We start from the raw sequence: 20,245 nt of genomic DNA, 5'->3' as shown, positions 1-20,245 counted from the left end.
TGAATTTTATATCAGTCCATGTTTTCATTTCTGACTTGTGAGATGGCTTTATCATTCAAATAGGTTGCATATATTTAAAGAGGAGATGATTAGCTATTCAGGGATACTAAGATATTTAGTGAGTACAGGGTCTGAGCGGGTGTAACAGGGGCGTTCTGTTACTGCGTGGGTATCCGCTGATAGAAGAGAGAGACACAGAGGTTGTGGCTGAAAACACCTCTCAGATGACCAGGTTTTACTAACAGACAACAGGCAGGTGCAGTGGTAGGTGTCCGCCACTAGGGTACCAGCAATGGCAGCCCTAGTGCAGGTGGACATACACACAAGTATACAAATCATATATACAAAAGGGCAAAACAAAACACAGTGGGCAAAATAGCTAAACAAGCAAAAGCTTGCCAAACACCGGCCAGGCGCTGCTCTCACTAAAAGGAAGGTCCGGTTCCAGGAACTATCTCCCTAAATATTCACAGCCCTAAATTAAGTCATGCGCTAAACACTGGAACCCCTGTTACAATGGGATAAAAGGGACATTCCTGGTCATTTCAAGGCTGGTGACACAACATTTTTCACCGTCACTGTACATGTTCTAATGACAAATGTTGCTGCTCACTTTTAATTTAGAAAACAAAGAACATTCTGGAAGTCTTGGGTACCTTTAGCTACAACTGTAAAAAATACAGAATGCACAACTTTACCAAATTTAATCATATCCTTTATTTTGCTTAATAATGGATACCCATGGATAATGTATCAGAATGTATCAGAATTTCAAGCTCTTCTGGCTTCTATGCTGCCCCGTTATGTTAATACTTGCTACTTGAATATAAGATAAAAGCTATCCGAAGACTATTTACTGAGAAATGTGTCTACTATAAATCAAGAGCTGAAGACACAGAAGAGATAACTCACCTTTCACTTTGCTTTTTGTAACAGCCACTAGAAGCAGAAGGGAAAGACAAAAAGGATAGATTAGACAGGTTTTGATCAGGTAAGAACGGAAACAAATGGTATCACTACTGATTCCAATCTAACACAAATCTTTCTAATCTAATTTGTTCTGTTTATTCAAAGGTATAGTTTCTCCTTGTAGGAGCTGAGCAAGCTTTTGATTTGAAATCTGACCAATTATTGACCTCTGATCTAAACCCCATCTCCATTTACTTTACTTTTTTAAAGAACAGTACAGAGTGAATAGAATTGCTTGCACTAACAGTAGAACTGAAAATGTATTACTTTTGACATGCTCATACAACTTTTTTTTCCTGCTTACAGTGGAAGTTATTAATCTTTGACATCCTCTCTGGTTCCAAAACCTAATAGTGTTGACAAAATCAGTATTGTGAATAAGATTTTCTTTGCTGTACTGAGTGGTTTCCAAGCATAGCAACTGATCTGTCAGTTGCTTATACCACAGAAATGTGTAAACAATTCCATGAAACTTGAATGTGCTTAAAGTATCTGGATTTAGAAGCCAGTTTTTCAGTTTTCTAAGATGTAGAAACACAAAGTCAGTAACGTTAAATCTAAAAAATGCAACTGACATATTCTGAAGGGTAAACCTTGATTCTGAACATTAGATTAGTGTATCGACTGAAAACGTACTTATCTGTTTGCGAAGATATGAGCAAATACTGTTATTATAAACCATAAATCAGTCATAAGATGTTTTTCTGAGGGGTGAATTTTGTTCCAATATCATTGCACTCTGCCAGAGATGATGCATTAACTATATGTTGTGTGTTACATACAAGGTAAATGTAATAGTATGATGTTTTTGATAGGGTAGTGGAAGAAGTTTGCATTATATAGAAAAAGAAACCCAAGGCAGCTCCATTGCATGGGGTGTGTGTTAAATACAGGATGTGTGCTGTATTCAAAATATATTTCTTCTCATACCATATCCTCCACAGCTGGTCATGAATATATGATTTTTTTCAATGGAATCCTTTGCTAGAGCTGCAGATGAAGCGATGGCTCCAAACTTAAAACCAAACCCTAACCTCAGTATTCAAGTTATGTCAAAAACTTGATACACTAAATCAGAAAACAGGTTTTATAAGCAAGCATTCCACGGTATCTGCAGAATGTGTTAAAGCTTGTGATGGCATGCTTAAACAAAGGAGTATATGCATGCAGTCACGATTTAAACAAAACATGATTCTGCATCAAATTCTAAGGTAAACAAAACAATATTCTCATCGACCATTTAACCTGATGAAGGGGCAGTCGTCATAGATGCTTGTGTATATTGTATAATAAAATCACATTTATTTATTTATTTAATACTCTCCAGGATATAACCATTGTGATACATCCTCCAACCAATCCAAGCATAAAACATTATGCAATTGTGGCCGTCATTAACGCATTCAATGAAAAAACTTTTATACTCCATAATTAGTGAACACATCTCTTGGAATTGCTGACAATCCTCATACAGTTGCGAATATTGAAAGCATTGAATCCCTTGATTAATAAAAACATTGTATGTTTACCAGCAATTTCCTTTTTTGGGGGGGAACTTAACAGGTTTATTTAACAGTTTAGTTTTTTGGATGATTGTTTTTTTAATACTTCAGTACAACATGACATGCTGTGTACTAGATGTGATTCACTGATGTAGGATTATGCATTCACCTGTGGCTAGGCAGTGCAAATAATGTACTTATTCATTCATAATTGATGTCCATCTGAGACTAAAAAGCAATCCTTGAAACTCCTGAAGCAAAACAATACACAAAAAAGAATCTCAAAGAAATACAAGAGAAAAATTCAGAGAAGTACCTTGAGCAGTCAGTTTACTGCAAATATATATTTATTTTAAGCTTTTTTTCTTTTATCTTTTCTACAGACCCGTACCTTACCGTTACCGAGGTCACCGCACCGGTACCGTACCGACCTGGTGCTACAAGCACCAAACCGGTACAAAACCAACCGTACCGTCGCAATTCCAACCCACTACCGATCTCTGTTTACATCCCCAGTCTGGTACCAAGCAGGACTTGTTGGGTCTTGAACAGCCCCGTTGCTGTCTTTTAGCAGCTGAGGCAGCTACTGTACATTGCTTGCTATTTGCATAATGCCTGGGTTACAGACATGTAAGGCCAGCCTGCCTGTGAAGGACAGGCACAGCAGATGCTATTCCTGCATAATACAGCGGTGTCTCAGGAGGTAGCAGATCTGCTGAAAAGTGAGCTATTCGTATGATACATCCCCTCCAGCTGGAGGAAATGTTGCACTCCAGGTACTTCCTGGTGCCCAAGCAGGATGGTGGCCTCAGACCAATCCTCAACCTCAGAAAGGTCAACCTACTGTATAGCTGAGCCGGAGGAGGTTCAAAATGTTGACGATGCAACAGCTGTTGTAGTCAATCAGGCCGGGCGACTGGTTTACCACAGTAGACCTCAAAGACGCCTATTTTCACATCCCCATAAAACCAGTGCACATGAAGTACATGTGCTTTGCCTTTCAGGGAACAGCGTACGAGTTCTGGGTCTTTCCGTTTGGCCCCTCTCTAGCTCCCTGTGCCTTTTCGAAGTGCATGGTAGCTATCATGGCCCCAATGAGACTCAAAGGCATCAGAGTACTCAATTATTTGGACGACTGGTTCATTTGTGCCCAGCTCAGGCAGACACTCACAGTGAACTTGTCACCAGCCACCTTCAACGGTTGGGTCTTAAGGTGAATTAATGACTTTAGCTTTTCAGACCCTACCTGTGGGTCTCCTACGAATGCGCCCTCTGTAAGTCTGAGGTTCAACAGCAGGGTTTTTCAGCCCGTAACCGTAAGCACCTATTGCCAGTGTCTCATCACTGTCTAAAAGCACTTTCTTGGTGGAAACAGCCTGCCCATCTATGCCTCGGCCTAGCGCTGGGCAGTGTCACTAGAAGGGAGGTCGTCACCATGGACACATGCAGTCTGGGGTGGGGTGCTGTGTGGAATGGCAAGGGGGCACAGGGGGTGTGGAACCCCCCTTGGCAGGGTCTCCACATCAATATTTTGGTGCTAAAGGCAGTTTATCTGGCTTTGCAGAATTTTTTGCAGGAAGTTCGAGGGAGACATGTGCTTGTGCGTACGGACAACACAACAGTGGTGGCCTATATAAACCACCAGGGCAGCCTCAAGTCTCTCAGTCTCCATCGCGTGGCCTGCATGAGAACCTCTTCTCAACACGAGCAGTACACCTGCCCTGGGTGATAAACTGGGTGGTGGACCTCCTCTCAAGGGGAGTTCCCAGTGCCTCAGAGTGGAGGCTTCACCCTGAGGTGGTAAGCCTCATTTGGGAGAGATTTGGGAGAGCAAAAATAGATCTCTTTGCCTCCCAGGAATCGACCCACTGTTCCCTTTGGTCAGCTCGCCATGTTCCTGCTGTGTCTGTAGAAAATCAGACAGGACCAGACCAAGATGCTCTTATTAGCCCCTTATTGGCCCACTAGACTGGTTTTCAGCCCTGATGCAGCTCCTGAGCGGCCAGCCGTGGAGACTGCCTAAGCACCGTGACCTGCTCAGTTAGACGCGGGGGACCTTATGGCATCCCGACCCATCGAGCCTGCAGCTCTAGGTCTGGCCCCTGAACGGCTGCATTTGAGCCCTCTGGGTCTGTCCAATAGGGTTATTGACACCCTGCAAAATGCCAGAGCAGTGTCCATGCATTCCCAGTACGGGTACAAATGGGGTGTCTTTCAGATGTGGTACCTGCCTCGGGGGTTCGACCTGTCCCATGACAGTTATATTGCAATTTTTGCAGGATCTGTTGATGAGGGCAATCCCCCTCTACATTATAGGTCTATCTAGCAACTATTTCAGCTTGCCATGTCAGAATTGACTTTCCTTCTAGCGGGGCAATTTTTAAAAGGAGTGCGGTGGCTTCGGCCGCCTATGAAGGATATTGTGGACGCTTAAGATGGAGCTAGAAGTACTCATGGAGCCTCCATTAGCGGCTTTTTTGCTTGCAATCACCTCCGCAAAGTGGGTTAGTGAGATTCAGAAGCCAGGACAAAGGTTACGCTCCGTACCAATCATGCTTTCTTGCCGAAAACTTTCTTGGTATTTCATGTCAACCAGTCTGTGGAATTGGAGGCCTTCCATCCACCTCCTTTCCAGTCTGACAGAGAGTGGCAGCGCCACACGCTCTTGTCCTGTGTGGGCACTAGCACTATGTTGACAGGACAAAAAGTTGGAGGCAGTCCGAACAATTCTTTGTCTGCTATGGGTCAAAGTTCCATGGTCAAGTCCTGTCTAAACAGAGGTTGTTCAAATGGATAGCAGATACAGTCAGGATTGCCTATGAGCGAGCCACCTTGCCCCCTCCATTCCACCAGGGGCATGGCAACTTCGTGGGCTTTATTCCAGGGTGCATCTGTCAAGGACATTTACAATGCAGCGGTGTGAGCGACACCCCATACCTTTACTAGGTTCTATAGACTGAATGTCGTGGATCCTCAAAATCCTAGTTTTGGAACTAGCATGTTAAGGGCGGCATCGGAGTCCACCCTTACAACACAGGCATAGATGTGAGTTTCTCCGTCAATTATTTTGCCTTGGCTACTTGTTACTGGGTAACGCAATGGTAACGCACAAGGCAGCCTTTGCTTAGCCTTGTAGCATTCCGGTCGTGCAGCAATCTTGCCCTTGCGACGGCTTGGGTATACTAACCCATTCGGTAATGGTTACATTTCATACTTGAAAGGGAACATTAGGTTATTATCATAACCCTGGTTCCTTGAAATAGAAATGTAACCATTAACTTTCAAGATTGCTGTGTCCATGACTGCAGCAGGCTTGAAGGAAAAATGACACCGAGTTCTGTGTGTGCAGTCCTTTTATAGGGAATGGCAAGTAGTCACTGTCAGGTATCTGAGTGGTTCCTTAGTACTGCAGTTTCACTGTAAGTCATTTCACCCTGGTCCGACAGATCTAGTTGTCTGAACCAGTGCTAGAATTCTCTCATTCATGAAATGACTGTCAATCATCAAGACCTGCACCGACTGTGCACTTTCATTTGCCAGCTACGGCACCCATCATTAAAAGCTCCTTCTGTGAAATGAGTGGGTTAACGTGCAAGTAGCATGTAATGAAAGCTTTTGCTTTACGTGTACGGTGCAGTTACTTTGATTTAAAAATGGGACGCAAGAGGAAGATACTTGATGAGTATTGTGCAGAATACCCTGACTTTGAGGTGAAAACAGTGAAAAAACATGGGACAGGAGCTGAAGAAAATATTCCTTTCCTGATATTATTAGTACATTTATGACATGAAAATGCATACTTATGTTGAATATGAAAAAAGGGGTTTTGCAAAATGAGACTTTTAAAAAGTCTGGGTTGTTTTGAAAGCATAAAGGTCCATTTCAACCATTCTCTGCTTGAATTGAAAAACAAAGATAAAAAAACTGTTTCTCTAAAAAATAAACATACATTTTAATCGTCGATTTGGCAACCTTGTGTAGTACCAGACATCAGACCCTATTCATAAACAAATGTATAGACTTTTTAAATGACATTTGAGTGTCATGAACTGCAAACTTGGTTTAATAAAAAAAAAAAAAAAGAAACTGTCCAGAAGAAAAAAAAACATTCTTTTAAAATTATTGTTTTGCAACAAGATTTTTTCAAACTGCACATTTTGACATATAGCGATAATATGAATTGATAAAGGTGCCTCCAAAAAAGACTCCAAATGTTATCCATTTACTATCAATGCAAAACTATTGGATGTGGTACTGTTCTTCAATTTATCCAAAATATGACGCAATGCTGCCTACACTGATATCACATTGATTGTTGCTGTTAAAAGATCTCAACTACTTTGTTATGCTTAAATGCTGAGCAGAAAATGAAGTAAGCCGGCGAGATTGTCTGTCACAAGCTGGGATTTACCAGTACAATGCTGCACTGCTCACAGTCAGCTTTTGAGCATCTAAAGTATAAACACTTCTAAAAACATCAAAGAGAGCACCAACCAGCAAAAGATGAGGACAATAGAAGTGATTAAATCAATGACCCAGGTCCCTGTGGAGACTTAAATGTCAACTGACATCAAATTTAATAAGGAACATCATGTCAGAAATGTGCAAGAACCAAATTTGCAGAAACAAGGGTGTCAGCAAAGTGGGAGCCCAACAGGAGCGAACTGATACAATTAATAACAGGTCATCTTCAGGCCAAGCTCTGGTGGGCAAGATAAGTTAATAACAAAAGACATAAAGGTTGTATGAAATCCTCATAACACTATCCAAGGGAACACACATTGTAATACACAAACTTCATCAAAGCAAGCCCCAAGGGTAGCAAAATAGACCCCACCCCCACTTCCCACTCCTCAAAAATGATTCAATAATACACTTTGGCAGGATTTGGCTCTAAACAGGTTTTCACCATAGCACAGCCAAACAGGTTTGTTTACTCAGATGTTTTATACCGACCTTTTCCCAGTAAATTACGCACAGTTGTCTCAGGTTAGCTGATTACTTAAACTACCAGCTCTTTACCTGTTTGTTGAGGCATTCTGGGAAATTAAGTATTTCCACAGACTTTTAAATAGTAGGACTTAATTTTTCTTCCTACCATTGTACCACAGTATTTAAGCCATGGGATACAGACTTTGGGTTATGTGGGACCCTATAACTTTTCCATATACTTTACCACAATTATATACAGTATATATATATATATATATATATATATATATATATATATATATATATATATATATAGGGCTGCTCCGATTACCAGATTATACATTTTTTTACAAATTTAATCGTACAGAATTTTATTTTTGTATGTAAAATAAAACCAACCAATAGAAGATCTGCATTTTCTCCACAGCAGTCCAATCATAAGTGAGCGGAGGCGGGACATAAACAGTTGAAGGTATTCTCTGCCTCGGCTGACGATCTTGAGTAAGTTTAACAAATGGGAGAGTCAAAGATCTGCCCTGGTTTTGCAGCTGTCCAATCATGAGTGAACAGAGGTGGGACATAAATATGAAAGGCCCTAAGCGGTGTAACAATAGTTGAATTTTGTGTGACATTGCGTATTATAGAGCGTTATTGAGAATTATATTGAGACGTCAAAGTAATATTTTGATTTACATTTGTACAATTAATAAAATAAATGTCATCAGACTACAAGATATATACCGCAAACACCCAAACCAACACATGAAGGGAAGGGATATACTCGCCACTTCCAAAACTGAACTGCTGGAACTGTATTTTGTTCAGTACAGAAAAGGTGGTATTGGAACAGCACTTGTAATCTAAGGATATCTAACAAAGTCACACAAAAACGTGAGCATTCCCAAAGTCATTTGCGAGCCACTGTAACACTTAACTTTTGGACAAACCCGGATTGATGTTCAAATGGATAAACAGAAGCATGGGGATACAAGCATGCAAGAACTGGCTTTCAGAGGGCACGATGAAGGCACCAATTCCTTAATTAGAGGTAATTATGTGGAATTACTTTCTCTGATACTTTCTACGACAGCATGTTAAGCAATCACTTGTTAATAGCCACAGTATTCTTGGGTACCTCTAACAAGATTCAGAATGCCTTAATCTCTTTGGTGTCTCAGGTTTTGCTAGATGCAATAGAAAGGAGACATATAGGAAGCCAAGTACGTAGCTGTAATGGCAAATGCAGCTCAGCTGTCTTGTGTTTTGAGGTATGTGACTGACAGTGGCCCGAATAAACGGTTCTGTGAAAATGCGTTACATTTACTAAAATAAATACATAATAAAAATGCTTTTAAAAAGACTAAATTCCCATTGGGCTTATTCTTTTTTTAGATTCTATTGATTTAGAAGTATTACTATGCAGGACAGCCGCTATAAGACCGTTCCCTTTATTAAAAAATGTGGACGGGTTAATCAACTAATGTCCATAGAGTAACCGATCAATTTTTTTTATCTGGTGACAGCCCTAATTATATATATATATATATATATATATATATATATATATATATATATATATATATATAATGTCATTTATCATTGGGTACCTGCTAAGTATTGTATTGTCTAAGAAAACACAAGATGACAACCATGTGTGTCAAAGCAACATAATGAACATATACTACAAAAATAATGTATAAAACACCACTTTAATGTACCTTTTTTACACCTTTACCTAGTTGGATTGTTATGTTTTGACTTGAAGGCATATATATATCTGTAGAGCCAAAACTTGGTCGCACACTTTGTAATTTTTTAATGATCCACACTACTCAGAAGTCCAAAATTAATTAAATTTTTTTATTAAACAAACGTTTTAAAACATATAAAAACGGCCCTGATCACTGCAGAGCTCCTTAGGCACCTCATAGTGGCTGAACATGCCATCGGCAACGGTGGACGCACTCTGGTCTGGTAGAGCATACGCCTTGGGCCATTTAGTGAAATAGTCCAAACCGGTTCCTGTGTTCGGACCTTGGAAAGGGCCCAAGGACATCTACGGTCACACACTCCATTGGAGCCCCCACCAGGTAGCTCTGTAGGGGCGCTCGTGACTGTCCCATTTGTCCTTTCTGGGCCGTACAGACATCGCACCATCAGCAATGGCTCCCTATGTCGCGCCTACAACGGCCCCAGTAAAACTGGTCCTGCAGTCGGTGTAATGTTTTTGCCACTCCAAAATGGCCAGTGCGCGGGCTCCCATGAATCGCTTGCAGTACTCATTCTCGGAGTGCCTGAGGGACAATAAGCTGCCAGCACCGCCGTCGAGCAATAAGGGTAGGGCCAGGTCAGGGTAGGCAAGGATGGGGGGCTGTGGCCAGAGCCTGTCCAGTTAAACCGCTTCCCCTTCTCTGTGATGGAGTGCAGTGGGCGGACGATGTCAGTGAAACCCCGGACAAACTGCAGATAATAGGAGGCCAGCCCCAGGAAACCCCTCACTTGGCGGACTGACACCAGCATTTGCCACCCCCACACTGACTCCACCTTGGCTGGGTTAATGGCAACTCCGTCAGCCCCCACCAATTGGGTCTCCTGGTGCATCAGGTGGCATTTCCCCAGATGCAGCTTCAGGCCAGCGGCCCGGATCCGGTCCAGCACCTCCTTCAGGTTGGCAATGGCCCCCTCGTAGGTCGCTGCGTGGATGAGCAAGTCATCTAGGTAGACCACGCAGGTCGAGCGGGGGATGCCACTGAGGACGCGCTCCATGAGGCACTCGAAAGTGGCAGGGGCATTGCACAGCCCAAATGGCATCACTGTGAACTGCCAGAGCCCATGCCCCGTGGTGAAAGCCGTCTTTGGCCAGGCCTCGGGGGCTAGCTCGACCTGCCAGTAGTCACTGTGCAGGTTGAGGGAGCTGAACCATTGGAAGCCCGCAATTTCATCCAGGGCCTCATTGATGCGGGGGAAGCGGGTAGACGTCCTTCTTCGTGACCGCATTGAGTCGCAGGTCGTCGACACAAAACCAGAGGCTGCTGTCTTTCTTTGGCGAGAGCACTTTGAGAGCCGCCCAGGGGCTGTTAGATGGCTAAGGGTCAGGGCCCACGAGGCGTTGCTGCCTTCTCCCCCATATGGTAACAATCCAGGCTGAACGAGCATGATGGTGGCACCGGTGTCGACCAGGGCCCTGCACTGTACTCCACCGTCCATACAGGGCACATGCATGTGGCTACCCTGGCCGACCAGCCCTACTGTCACGATGTCTTTGTTAGTCGCGTGATTAAGCTGCACATCACGGGTCGGCGTCTACTCCCCTAGGCTGACCCGTAGTCTTTTGCTGCCATTGGAGCGTTTGGCCCCGGGGTGGCTGGGGGCAGCGGGCTTCCAAGTGGACCTACGCCCTGCAGTTCCAGCATACACGTTGGTCGAACGGGGTCCCTGGCTTCAGGCCTGTTGTTCGGCCCTGGCAAACAGGCACACTGTCTACTCCTGTGGGCACTTCGGGGGTAATCTGCAACTCCTTCAGCCGTGTCATGTGTGTGAAAATGGACGCGGCCTGTCCGAATTGTTGTTCCACCGCAGCTGTGAAGTTGGTCCTCTCCCCCATCGGTAGAGTCGCGCTCTGGAAAGCCTCCCAGTTGCCCCATCCATTGAACCGGTATGTTTTGATGCGCAGAGATGATGTCACTGCTGGACCCTGTGTGGTCATTGCCGGCCGTGCCTCCTTTTCGGCCATCCCTAGCCTAGTGCAGGGAACCATCCATACCTCAGAGTCACTTTGGGCGGCCTCGGCCGCAGCCAGCGCCTGCAGGATCTCTTCAATCTGACGCTGGCCCTGTTCACATTCACAGCGAACCAAGCACTCCAACTCACCCATCCGGCGGCTCCTCAGCCTCGGCCACCCCCGTCGTTTCTGTCCGGACTTGTCACTGCCACACTGGCTCCCCTCCTTGCCACTAGGCTGTGGCGGCCGCATTCGCCTTAACTCCAGGTCGTTTAGTTTATCTTGGCCCGTACCTCGCTCTTATCATTCGTGACTAGGTTTTCTCCCCAAACCGGGGCCAGTTTTTTTAACTGTCTCATCTTTATCCCACTTTTTCTGACACCAATGTAGTGTTTTGGGGTTCTTGGGACAAAGATGAGACTGAGGCTCAAGCCGTTTATTATTAACAGAGGTAATCTATAAAATAAAATGATAAAGTCAGAGCAGGGAACCGGGAGTCAAATAAAAATTATTAGTAGGATTTGTCTTTCCTTACCCTACCCTTTTTTGTCTTTCTCTCTATCTCCCCTAAGCACAACCTTCTCTCACACTCCCCACTCTCCCGGTCTTTTCCATACACCCCCTTATATCCCTTCGCGCCCTCCGCCCCTTACTTAGACCCCCCTGACCCCCACGTCTTCCGAGCCACACCTGCACCCCAATTCCCCTCCACACACATCCACACACCATGCAACCCCCTGCATGCACACACACACAACATTCAACTCCTGTACGCGTACACCCACCATGCAACCCCTGCACACACCATGCAACCCCTGCAGGCACACACACACAACATTCAACTCCTGCACGCGTACACCCACCATGCAACCCCTGCACACACCATGCAACCCCTGGAGGCACACACCACCATGCAACCCCTTAAACGCACACACCCTCTACACTAGCCTGATTCTGCCCCTCCCCCCAGGATCACTACTGGCACAAATACAAATTATGGCAAAAACAAATAATTTACAGCAAGACTAGGAGTGGGCTGTATTGCCCATTTTTTTCTCACTTAGACCCCACTTACTAAATGCCCTAGTATCTCTGAAAGTATGGTTGAAGTGACTAGATTCTTGATCCAGGGTTTCTCTTGCAAAACACTTCATGGCTTTTGTCCCCATATGTACCTAGATGTGCTTAAAGGTCGGCTGATTCTGGTCTTCTGTCCCTCCCAAAGATTAAGACAAAAAACTTTCAGTTACAATGCTCCCAGATTGTGGAATAAACTACCATCTGATATTAGAGATGCTGAGTCACTTAGCATTTTTAAATCAAGATTAAAAACTTTTGTACCAATTTCTACTAATATTGATGTTTGTTGTTTTGCTTCACTAGCCATATTGTTTATGGTTAAGGCTACGATTTTGGCACAGTAATTTTTTGTACATTTCACAGGCGAAGTGCGGCAAAAAAAACAAGAATTCACAGAAAGTTCACCAAATAATGTAGTTTCAGCTACATCAAGATACAGAAGAGCTTTTAAATAGTACACCAAACCCAATAATATAAAGACTTGCTTTTGACTGCTGACAAGTTTAAATGTTACTTTTAGAGTACAGAACTCAGTCGCACTATGGTAAGCAATATGTGAGTATCCAAATATAAAGCAATAAAAATAACAAAAAGCGCAATTATTGCTCCTTATTAGAAAACGAAGAAAGTATAACCTCCTTCCACCGTCATTAAACTCCAAAAAATCCTAATAGAATACAAGATAATACAAAGAAATATAGAGCAACAAAAACAGAGAGAGAAAGCGAAAGAGCAACAAAAAACAGAGCACACAGAGCACACACTGTCCCTCCATGAAGTAGAGGTCTTCACGGGTCCAAAATAATAAACCGACCCATCCCCAAGAACGAATGGTCCACTTTTCCTTTCCCCAGTTCTAGCACGTACTGGCTGCACTATACAGTATTATAAAGCAGCGTCAGCCCAGAAATCTCTGTCTGTGTGAACTTCATTTTTTATTTCATTATGAACCTACACAAAGGGAAATATTGTTTTTGTGTAAAAGAGAAACGATAAATACATTGTTATCTGAAATCAATTGAGCAGAATCACAATCTCGTAAATGCGTCATTGTAGTACAGACTTAATAAAAGTGCAAATGCAATTAAAGTGAAACATAACATTTCTGTTTTGCAAAACAAATAATACTAAATGTACTATTTAAGAACACAGTATAAATACAGTTCCAGCAATGTCTAAATCAGTTTGGCAGATTTTACCCAAACTGAAGTCAAAGTAGATACTATAGTCCAGATCACGGCTTCTATCAAAGTGAAAAACAACGTCCACAAACTTGAACTTGAAGCTTATCTATAAACCGCAGGTACATTCAAACAGTATTCCAATTGCAAAAGAAAAGAAGACCGTGACAGATGAGCTGAAAAAGGTATGCAAATAGAATAATCTAGCTAGGAAAAATAAATCAGAGTCCCCCACTACTACCATTAGTTTAATGAAAGTTGACTTGAGTTTGGTTCTCTGACTCGAAGTCAAGGACTTCTGACTCGGACTCGGACTTGAAAGATAGTGACTCGGGCTTGGACATGGACTCGACTACAAGTCTGAGAGAGAGAGAGAGAGAGAGAGAGAGAGAGAGAGAGAGAGAGAGAGAGAGAGAGAGAGAGAGAGAAGAGAAAGAAATAATAATAATGCACAGAGTAGTGTGTGATATGAGAATTAATGGCCATTATATATATATAAACAGTGTGAATGCCTGCGCTACAAAAGTGTTCCAAAAAAACTTTTCAAGCACCAGGTGTTTCGTCTTGGGACAGCTTCATACAAAAATCTCCTCCAGTGGGCAGCCACAGCGAAGGGGAAAAAAAGACAGCAACTCCCGTTAAAATCAAGTCCATATCCACACAGACTTCTCAATAAAAGCAATAATCTTTATTTCATATCTTTAAAATTTAACAGCAAACATAGCTAACACATTTCAACCCATAGGTCTTCTTCAGAGCACAGAAAAGAAAGGGAAGAACATAACCCTTAAATAGTCATTATTCAAGTGAACATTTAAAAAAGAAAACGTTAAGCAGATCACATTTCAACTAGACACAAAGGTAGATCGCAGCAATTAGCAAATAACACATTGTTTTAACGGCAGCAGTTAGACAATCACAAAGTTAATGAAACCATCCACATTAAAATATATGATCCATAATAATTGATCCAATCTAGCATAACAATAGACACAGTTATGTATATGAACTGTGTAACATAATTAACATAATTACACAGTTCATATCAAGAGACAAAGCTTAAACTCCTCACTATAAGTGGACATTTAAAATCAGGAAACACATTTCCAATAAACACGAGAACATAGTCATCAGTTATCAATTAACAATTAGCACATTTTCTTCAATAGCAGCAACAGCAAACATAAAAAAAAATACTTTTACATTTATAGTATAATATAAAGCAGCCTATCTAATCTCGCATATCAGTGAATATAAACCTACATTTCATATTAAGGGACACAAGTTCAGTTCCTCATTAAGTCCAAGTGGTTCCAATGTTTGTAATGCAAGTATCCAATGTGCCTCTCTCTGCAATAAGAGCTTTACTAAACTTCCACTACGAGCAGGTACATTAACCTTCTCCACATGCACAAACAGTAGTGAGTGTGGAGATGATGCACGTCCAGCTTTTTTTTATAGTGTTTAGCAATAGAGTAGTCTTGATTATTATTTCTAATAGCTGCTTTATGTTCGTCAATACGTAATTTTAAGCTCTTTTTGTCTGACCAGCGTATACCAGCCCACAAGGGCATGTCAACATATACATTACACCAGTAGTGTTGCAATTGATAAACCTTTCATTTTTATTTTCTTACCAGATCTAGTTTGGTATTGATTGTATTGGAGCAATGCATACAATGGCCACATTTAAAATTACATCAGGGGGCAACCACGTTTTAGTTTGATCTATTTTAGGACTAAAAGAATGAACCAGTTTATCTCTGTTTCTAGCACATTTTAATGCAAACCATGTTGAATTATCTTGTATTATTTCTTTGAGAGAAATCACTTTTTAAAATATGCCAATATTTCAAAACGATCCTTTTCACATCATTAGATAGGTCATTAAATCCAGTCGAGAAACAAATAGTTTTATCATTCTTAGTACTCTGTGTTTTCTTTTGAAGTAAAAACATTTAGCTTTCTGCTTAATTAATACATATAGATCTCGATTCACGAAATTAGAGAATGTCACAATATTAGGATTCAGATTCATATTTGGAAGAAAATAAGATTATTTTCTTTTCTTTTTGCATATCAGAGTCAATGATAGCTATCGACAAATTAAAATATATACATTTTTAATGTAACTGATGTGTAAACTTAAAACAATCTACCTTAAGACCCAAAAAATAACATTACTTGTTGGAACAAATGAGAGACCTCAATTTAAAACAGATACTGTACCTGTGGAGGAGTCAAAGGTGTGAGGAGTCATATGTTTCTGACTGCCAATTTTTCTTTCACTGGCGCTGGGAACTCCTTAGTTCCATCACTCCTTCTCTTCCTGCTCTGGCCCCTCCTAATCTTCTTAGGTTGGGTGCTCTGATTTTCCCGTGGTCTAGGGTCGTTCTGCTTTGGTTTCTGATAGTATCTTAAAAACGGGAAGAGTGTCCACTTTCCATGTCACTTTGACCAGTTTGTTCACGACCACTAGCAGATGAAAGCAGCAAATCCTCTGTATCCATATGTTTAAACTTCCTAAAGCGGAATTTTTGTTTTTTTTCTGTGATCCATTCCATTTGTAAACTGTGCCTTCTTTACAGTCTATCACATCTCTTAGGATTTTTTTGAGGTTGTATTCTTTCAGATCATTTTGAAAATTGTCCATTGTATCCTTGATTTTCATTTCCATTTCACTGTAAGCTGCAGGGTTCTTTCTCTCCCTTAAAGTTTGTTCCAGTGCTACCGTATCTTGTGTAATGTGCGGTCCAATGCGCACTTGTTCAATTGATTGTTTCATTAACTTTGTGATTGTCTGTTTGCTGCGATCTACCTTTGTGTCTAATTGAAATGTGATCTGCTCAATGTTTTCTTTTTTATATGTTCACCTGAAATGAATAATGACTATTTAAGGGTTAGGTACTAACCTTTTCTATGCGCTGAAGAAGACCTATGGGTCGAAACGTGTTAGCTATGTTTGCTATGAAGTTTTAAAGAGATGAAATAAATATTATTGCTTTTATTGAGAAGTCTGTGTGGATATGGACTTGATTTTAATGGGAGCTGCTGTCTTTTCTTCCCCTTCGCTGTGGCTGTCCACTGGAGGAGATATATATATATATATATATATATATATATATATATATATATATAGCATGGCACAAAATACTTACAAAACACAAACCAAAAAAAAAAAACTTTGTCCTTTCTCAGCAGCCAGTCACATTGCTGTTTGTGTATGTGGGTATTCACATCTTTTGTTGCCGATTTTAATACACACATCACTATACTCAAATTTAAGATGCAAGCCATTTTTTTTTAAGAAGAAAATTGTTCAAAAAGTGTGTCTTCAATTTGAAGGAATACGGTAGTTTTTAAAAAAATACAAGACAATGGCAATGGCATCTGAAATAAACAGCTACCTGTCTTAAGTAATCACAGATGTTCAGCCCACAGACTGACTGGTTCAATTTAGTTTCAGGTTCAAATGTTAGAGCTACACAGTGGATTGAAGTGCATGGCAGGTAATGTGGGTTATCTTTTGTTGGTATTTAGTTTTGTTGTATTCTAATAATAATAAAAAAAATACCGTTGGTGTTAGACCAGCAGGGTCTTAAATGCGGTCCTCATTTCAATAAAGGGGTGCATAGTTATTTATTCCACCAAATGGTAATATTCTACTTATAACAATTACATTCAAACAGCATATAATGTTTCCCCACTGAGATGGAGTAGATGCAAGAGCTTTCAAAGCCATCATCTCAGAATTACATTTCTGTAACAATCAGGGTACATGGTGTTCAAGAAAAGAACCCAATTATTCTCAACAACTAAATAAATGGGAAAATTGCTTGGTCTATTGAATTTTACTACTAGAAGTGTGCAATTGAGAATGAAATAACACAAATAGAACTACAGGAGAATTAAAGACGAAGGAATACTAGAATTGTGAAGTTGACTTTTTTTACAAAATGGATTACATTCTAATAACACAATTTCCTTTTCTGAGAAATGATATAATAACCAAAGCATTAAGAGCTATTATATCCAGTATTAATATACATAGTATTATCTCCACTATATACCATTAGATATTCCTTATAATCCCTTTGCAGCCACCATCGGCTATGCTCAATTCCCTGAGTGGTCTTTGGGTAGCCACCATCGGCTACGTTCAATTCTATTCTATGCCCAGCCTCCCTTCTTAGCTGTGTAACTAAAACAATCCATCATCACACTGCACCAAACTTTTCACACAGGCAGGCAAGGCCTTTGTGAAGCAGCCACTTGTCTCTGTTTATTATTTATAAATTAATTTATTTATTAACAGATGCCCTTATCCAGGGCGGCTTACAGTTGCTACAAAGTATCATATTACAGTTTAGCATATAGAATACAATAAAATCAGTAGTAAGAGCAAATTCAAATGAAAGAATTAAATTAAGTTTCCAGTGCCAGCAGCTGTCTCTCACCCACACAGAGTATGCAAGAGGGGAAGAGGGCACAGATGGTTTTTCAGCTCAACAAAACAAAGTTTAGATTTCGATTTTCAATTTAAAAGGACAACGAAAACATCTAATATATGTAAGTAATTACTTTAGAAGTACATTTATTTGGAAGTAAATGCATGTATAAACATCCCATGTAAGCTATGTAATAGCTATTGTATACAGCCATATTCTATATTATTCGATATTGTGTGTTTCATAATAGAAACTATTTGTTTTATAACATGTTTTTTTTTCATTATGTTAGTGTGATAGTGAAATAGACAGAGTTTATTATATGGATATATACATGTAAATTGCAGATAGAATGTAATGTAAGAAGTAAGGAGGACAGGCTATGACTAATTTATTCTTTGAACTTCTAAATCTCTATTATGGATTATTAATTATATATGGAAATTCACCGTGCGTGTTTGATAATTTTGTAGTGCATGGAGAGAGGTGTCATGACAGTAGGCATAAAATAATACATGTCCCAGAAGCCTACAGGGCTGAATGGGAATCACCTGGGTGCACTTGGGGATCGTTTAATGTAATTAATGTTTGAGTGTTTGTGTTTCTGTATTTGTCTGTGTTGGTGGTGGGTTGCAGTAGGAGCCTGTGTGAAGTCTGGAAGAAACTGTAAAGCTGCATCCACACTGGACGCGAGCGAATAATTTAGAAGTCACTGCAGCCAAATGGGAGTATCCACACCAGCAACGAGTGACATGGCTTTGAGAAAAGTTTGTGTCGCTAAAATAGAACGCTTCTATTTTTTTTCGTCATGCGACTGGAATGAAACTGACCAATCAGAAGCAAGGTTAACACCCTTGACAAACATCAAACACACACCTCAAAACAAGTTACGCCTCAAAACAAATTAATCATGGGCAACAAAAAGTTAATTTATGAGGTGCAGCAGTATCCATTATTATATAATTGCAAATTGAACAACTACAAAGACATCCAGAAGAAAGACAATGTCTGGGTGGCTTGCAGGTGGTGCATTTAGCAGCGCCAAGACATTTTCTTTCCGATTATGCAAGGTGCATAAAAACAGGTTTATTAATAAGCAAAAATAAACCGGAGTATACATGCAGTCTGAATATGCCTGGTTCTGGATGCCAGAGGGTGCCCTGCGTCTGACTGAGGAGATCCTTGTGCAGCGGGATCTCCCAGGGCTGGCCCTGCAACAGCTGGCAAAAGTTTGAAAACCATCTGGGGGCCACCAGGAGAACTGTCGCTTTCTCTCTCCTGACCTTCTCGAGAAAGGCAGGGAGCAGCGGTATCGGTGGGAAAATGTATAAAGTTGCTTTGGGACATTCATTGGCTAGTATGTCGACGGGGAATGCAGTACAAATGTCGAGACACTCGTGTTGGGAGCCGCAAGGGAGCTGGGATTGCTTCGAAAAGGTGCGGGGGCTAAGGAGAGGCCGAAAAGGCAGCATGGAAAATTCAAATACGCTCCCCTGAAAGGCGAAGCGGAGATATTTCCTGTGCTCTGGATGGATAGGAACGTAAAAATACACGTCCTTCAAGTCCACTATTGTAAACCAATCACCCGGACGGACAGATTGGAAGATGTGGCGATGCATGACCATCTGGAACCTCCTCTCCCTCAAGAACCCTTTGAGGTGTCTCAGGTCTAGGATGGGGCGAAAGCCAGCATCCTTTTTTGGCACCAGAAAGTATCTCGAATAGAACCCCTCTTCTTGAGAGGTGCGTTCTAGGAGATGGATGGCTATTCTCAACTTCTTGCCTGAGTGCCAAAGCCTGGAGAGGGTCGTTCACTGATGTAACCGTGATCCCTCGAAAGGGAGGAGGTCCCGCATGGAACTGCAGTGCATAACCGGTGTGCACAATGGCGAGCACCCAGGTGTCCAAGGTGCAATTGCGACAGTATTTCAGCTGATGATGTGTAAACGGGTGGGTCTGAGGCCGCAAGCCCTCAGGGCCCCTGCTGAGGCTGTTGAGGCCAGGGCGTAGCACGCTAAGGCAGCTGCCCTGGAACTTTTGGAGCACTGCTGCATGGGAGCACCACGCCTTGCAGAAGGTTCCGGTTACTGGTAGAGGCCTGCAGGTGGTGCCTCAGACAACTTCGGAGCTGGGCTCTACCTCGGTAGAGAGTGCAGGCTCCTCTCCTTCCTACATCTTAGTGGGGAAGGAGTCCTCGTTCCAGGAGAGAGTGTGTCCTCCTCCTCTGCCTTCCATGCCGATTCCAGCTCACTCTGAACTCCCTTGAGGGAGACAGGGTCTGGTACTGGGACAGGCACTGGCAGAACCATCTGTGCCTTCAGGTCCATTTGTGACCCACTTCACCGTCTGTGGAGATGGGGAGTGGCTGTAAGAGGGTGGTGGCTGAGCCTGTGCACAGGGGATACCCTGCGA

The 20,245-nt window shown here is 41.8% G+C and overlaps 1 protein-coding gene across 4 annotated transcripts in view; it reads right to left on the bottom strand.

Moving 5' to 3' along the window:
* LOC117407395 (cell adhesion molecule 2-like) overlaps positions 1-20,245 on the bottom strand; it is a 635,128-nt gene that overhangs the window by 179,661 nt on the left and 435,222 nt on the right. For 3 of the 4 annotated variants that reach the window (XM_059028692.1, XM_059028694.1, XM_059028695.1), the window contains exon 2: positions 913-939. The exons of the other annotated variant lie outside the window; for it this stretch is intronic. In XM_059028692.1, coding sequence (XP_058884675.1) covers positions 913-939 — 27 coding nt within the window. The remainder of the gene's footprint in view (positions 1-912; positions 940-20,245) is intronic. 4 annotated transcript variants of the gene reach the window in all.

Source organism: Acipenser ruthenus, chromosome 8 (assembly GCF_902713425.1).
Source record: "Acipenser ruthenus chromosome 8, fAciRut3.2 maternal haplotype, whole genome shotgun sequence".
NCBI lineage: Eukaryota > Metazoa > Chordata > Actinopteri > Acipenseriformes > Acipenseridae > Acipenser > Acipenser ruthenus.
The sequence above is the reverse complement of the archived record's forward strand: the minus strand, read 5'-3'. Positions and strand labels throughout refer to the sequence as shown.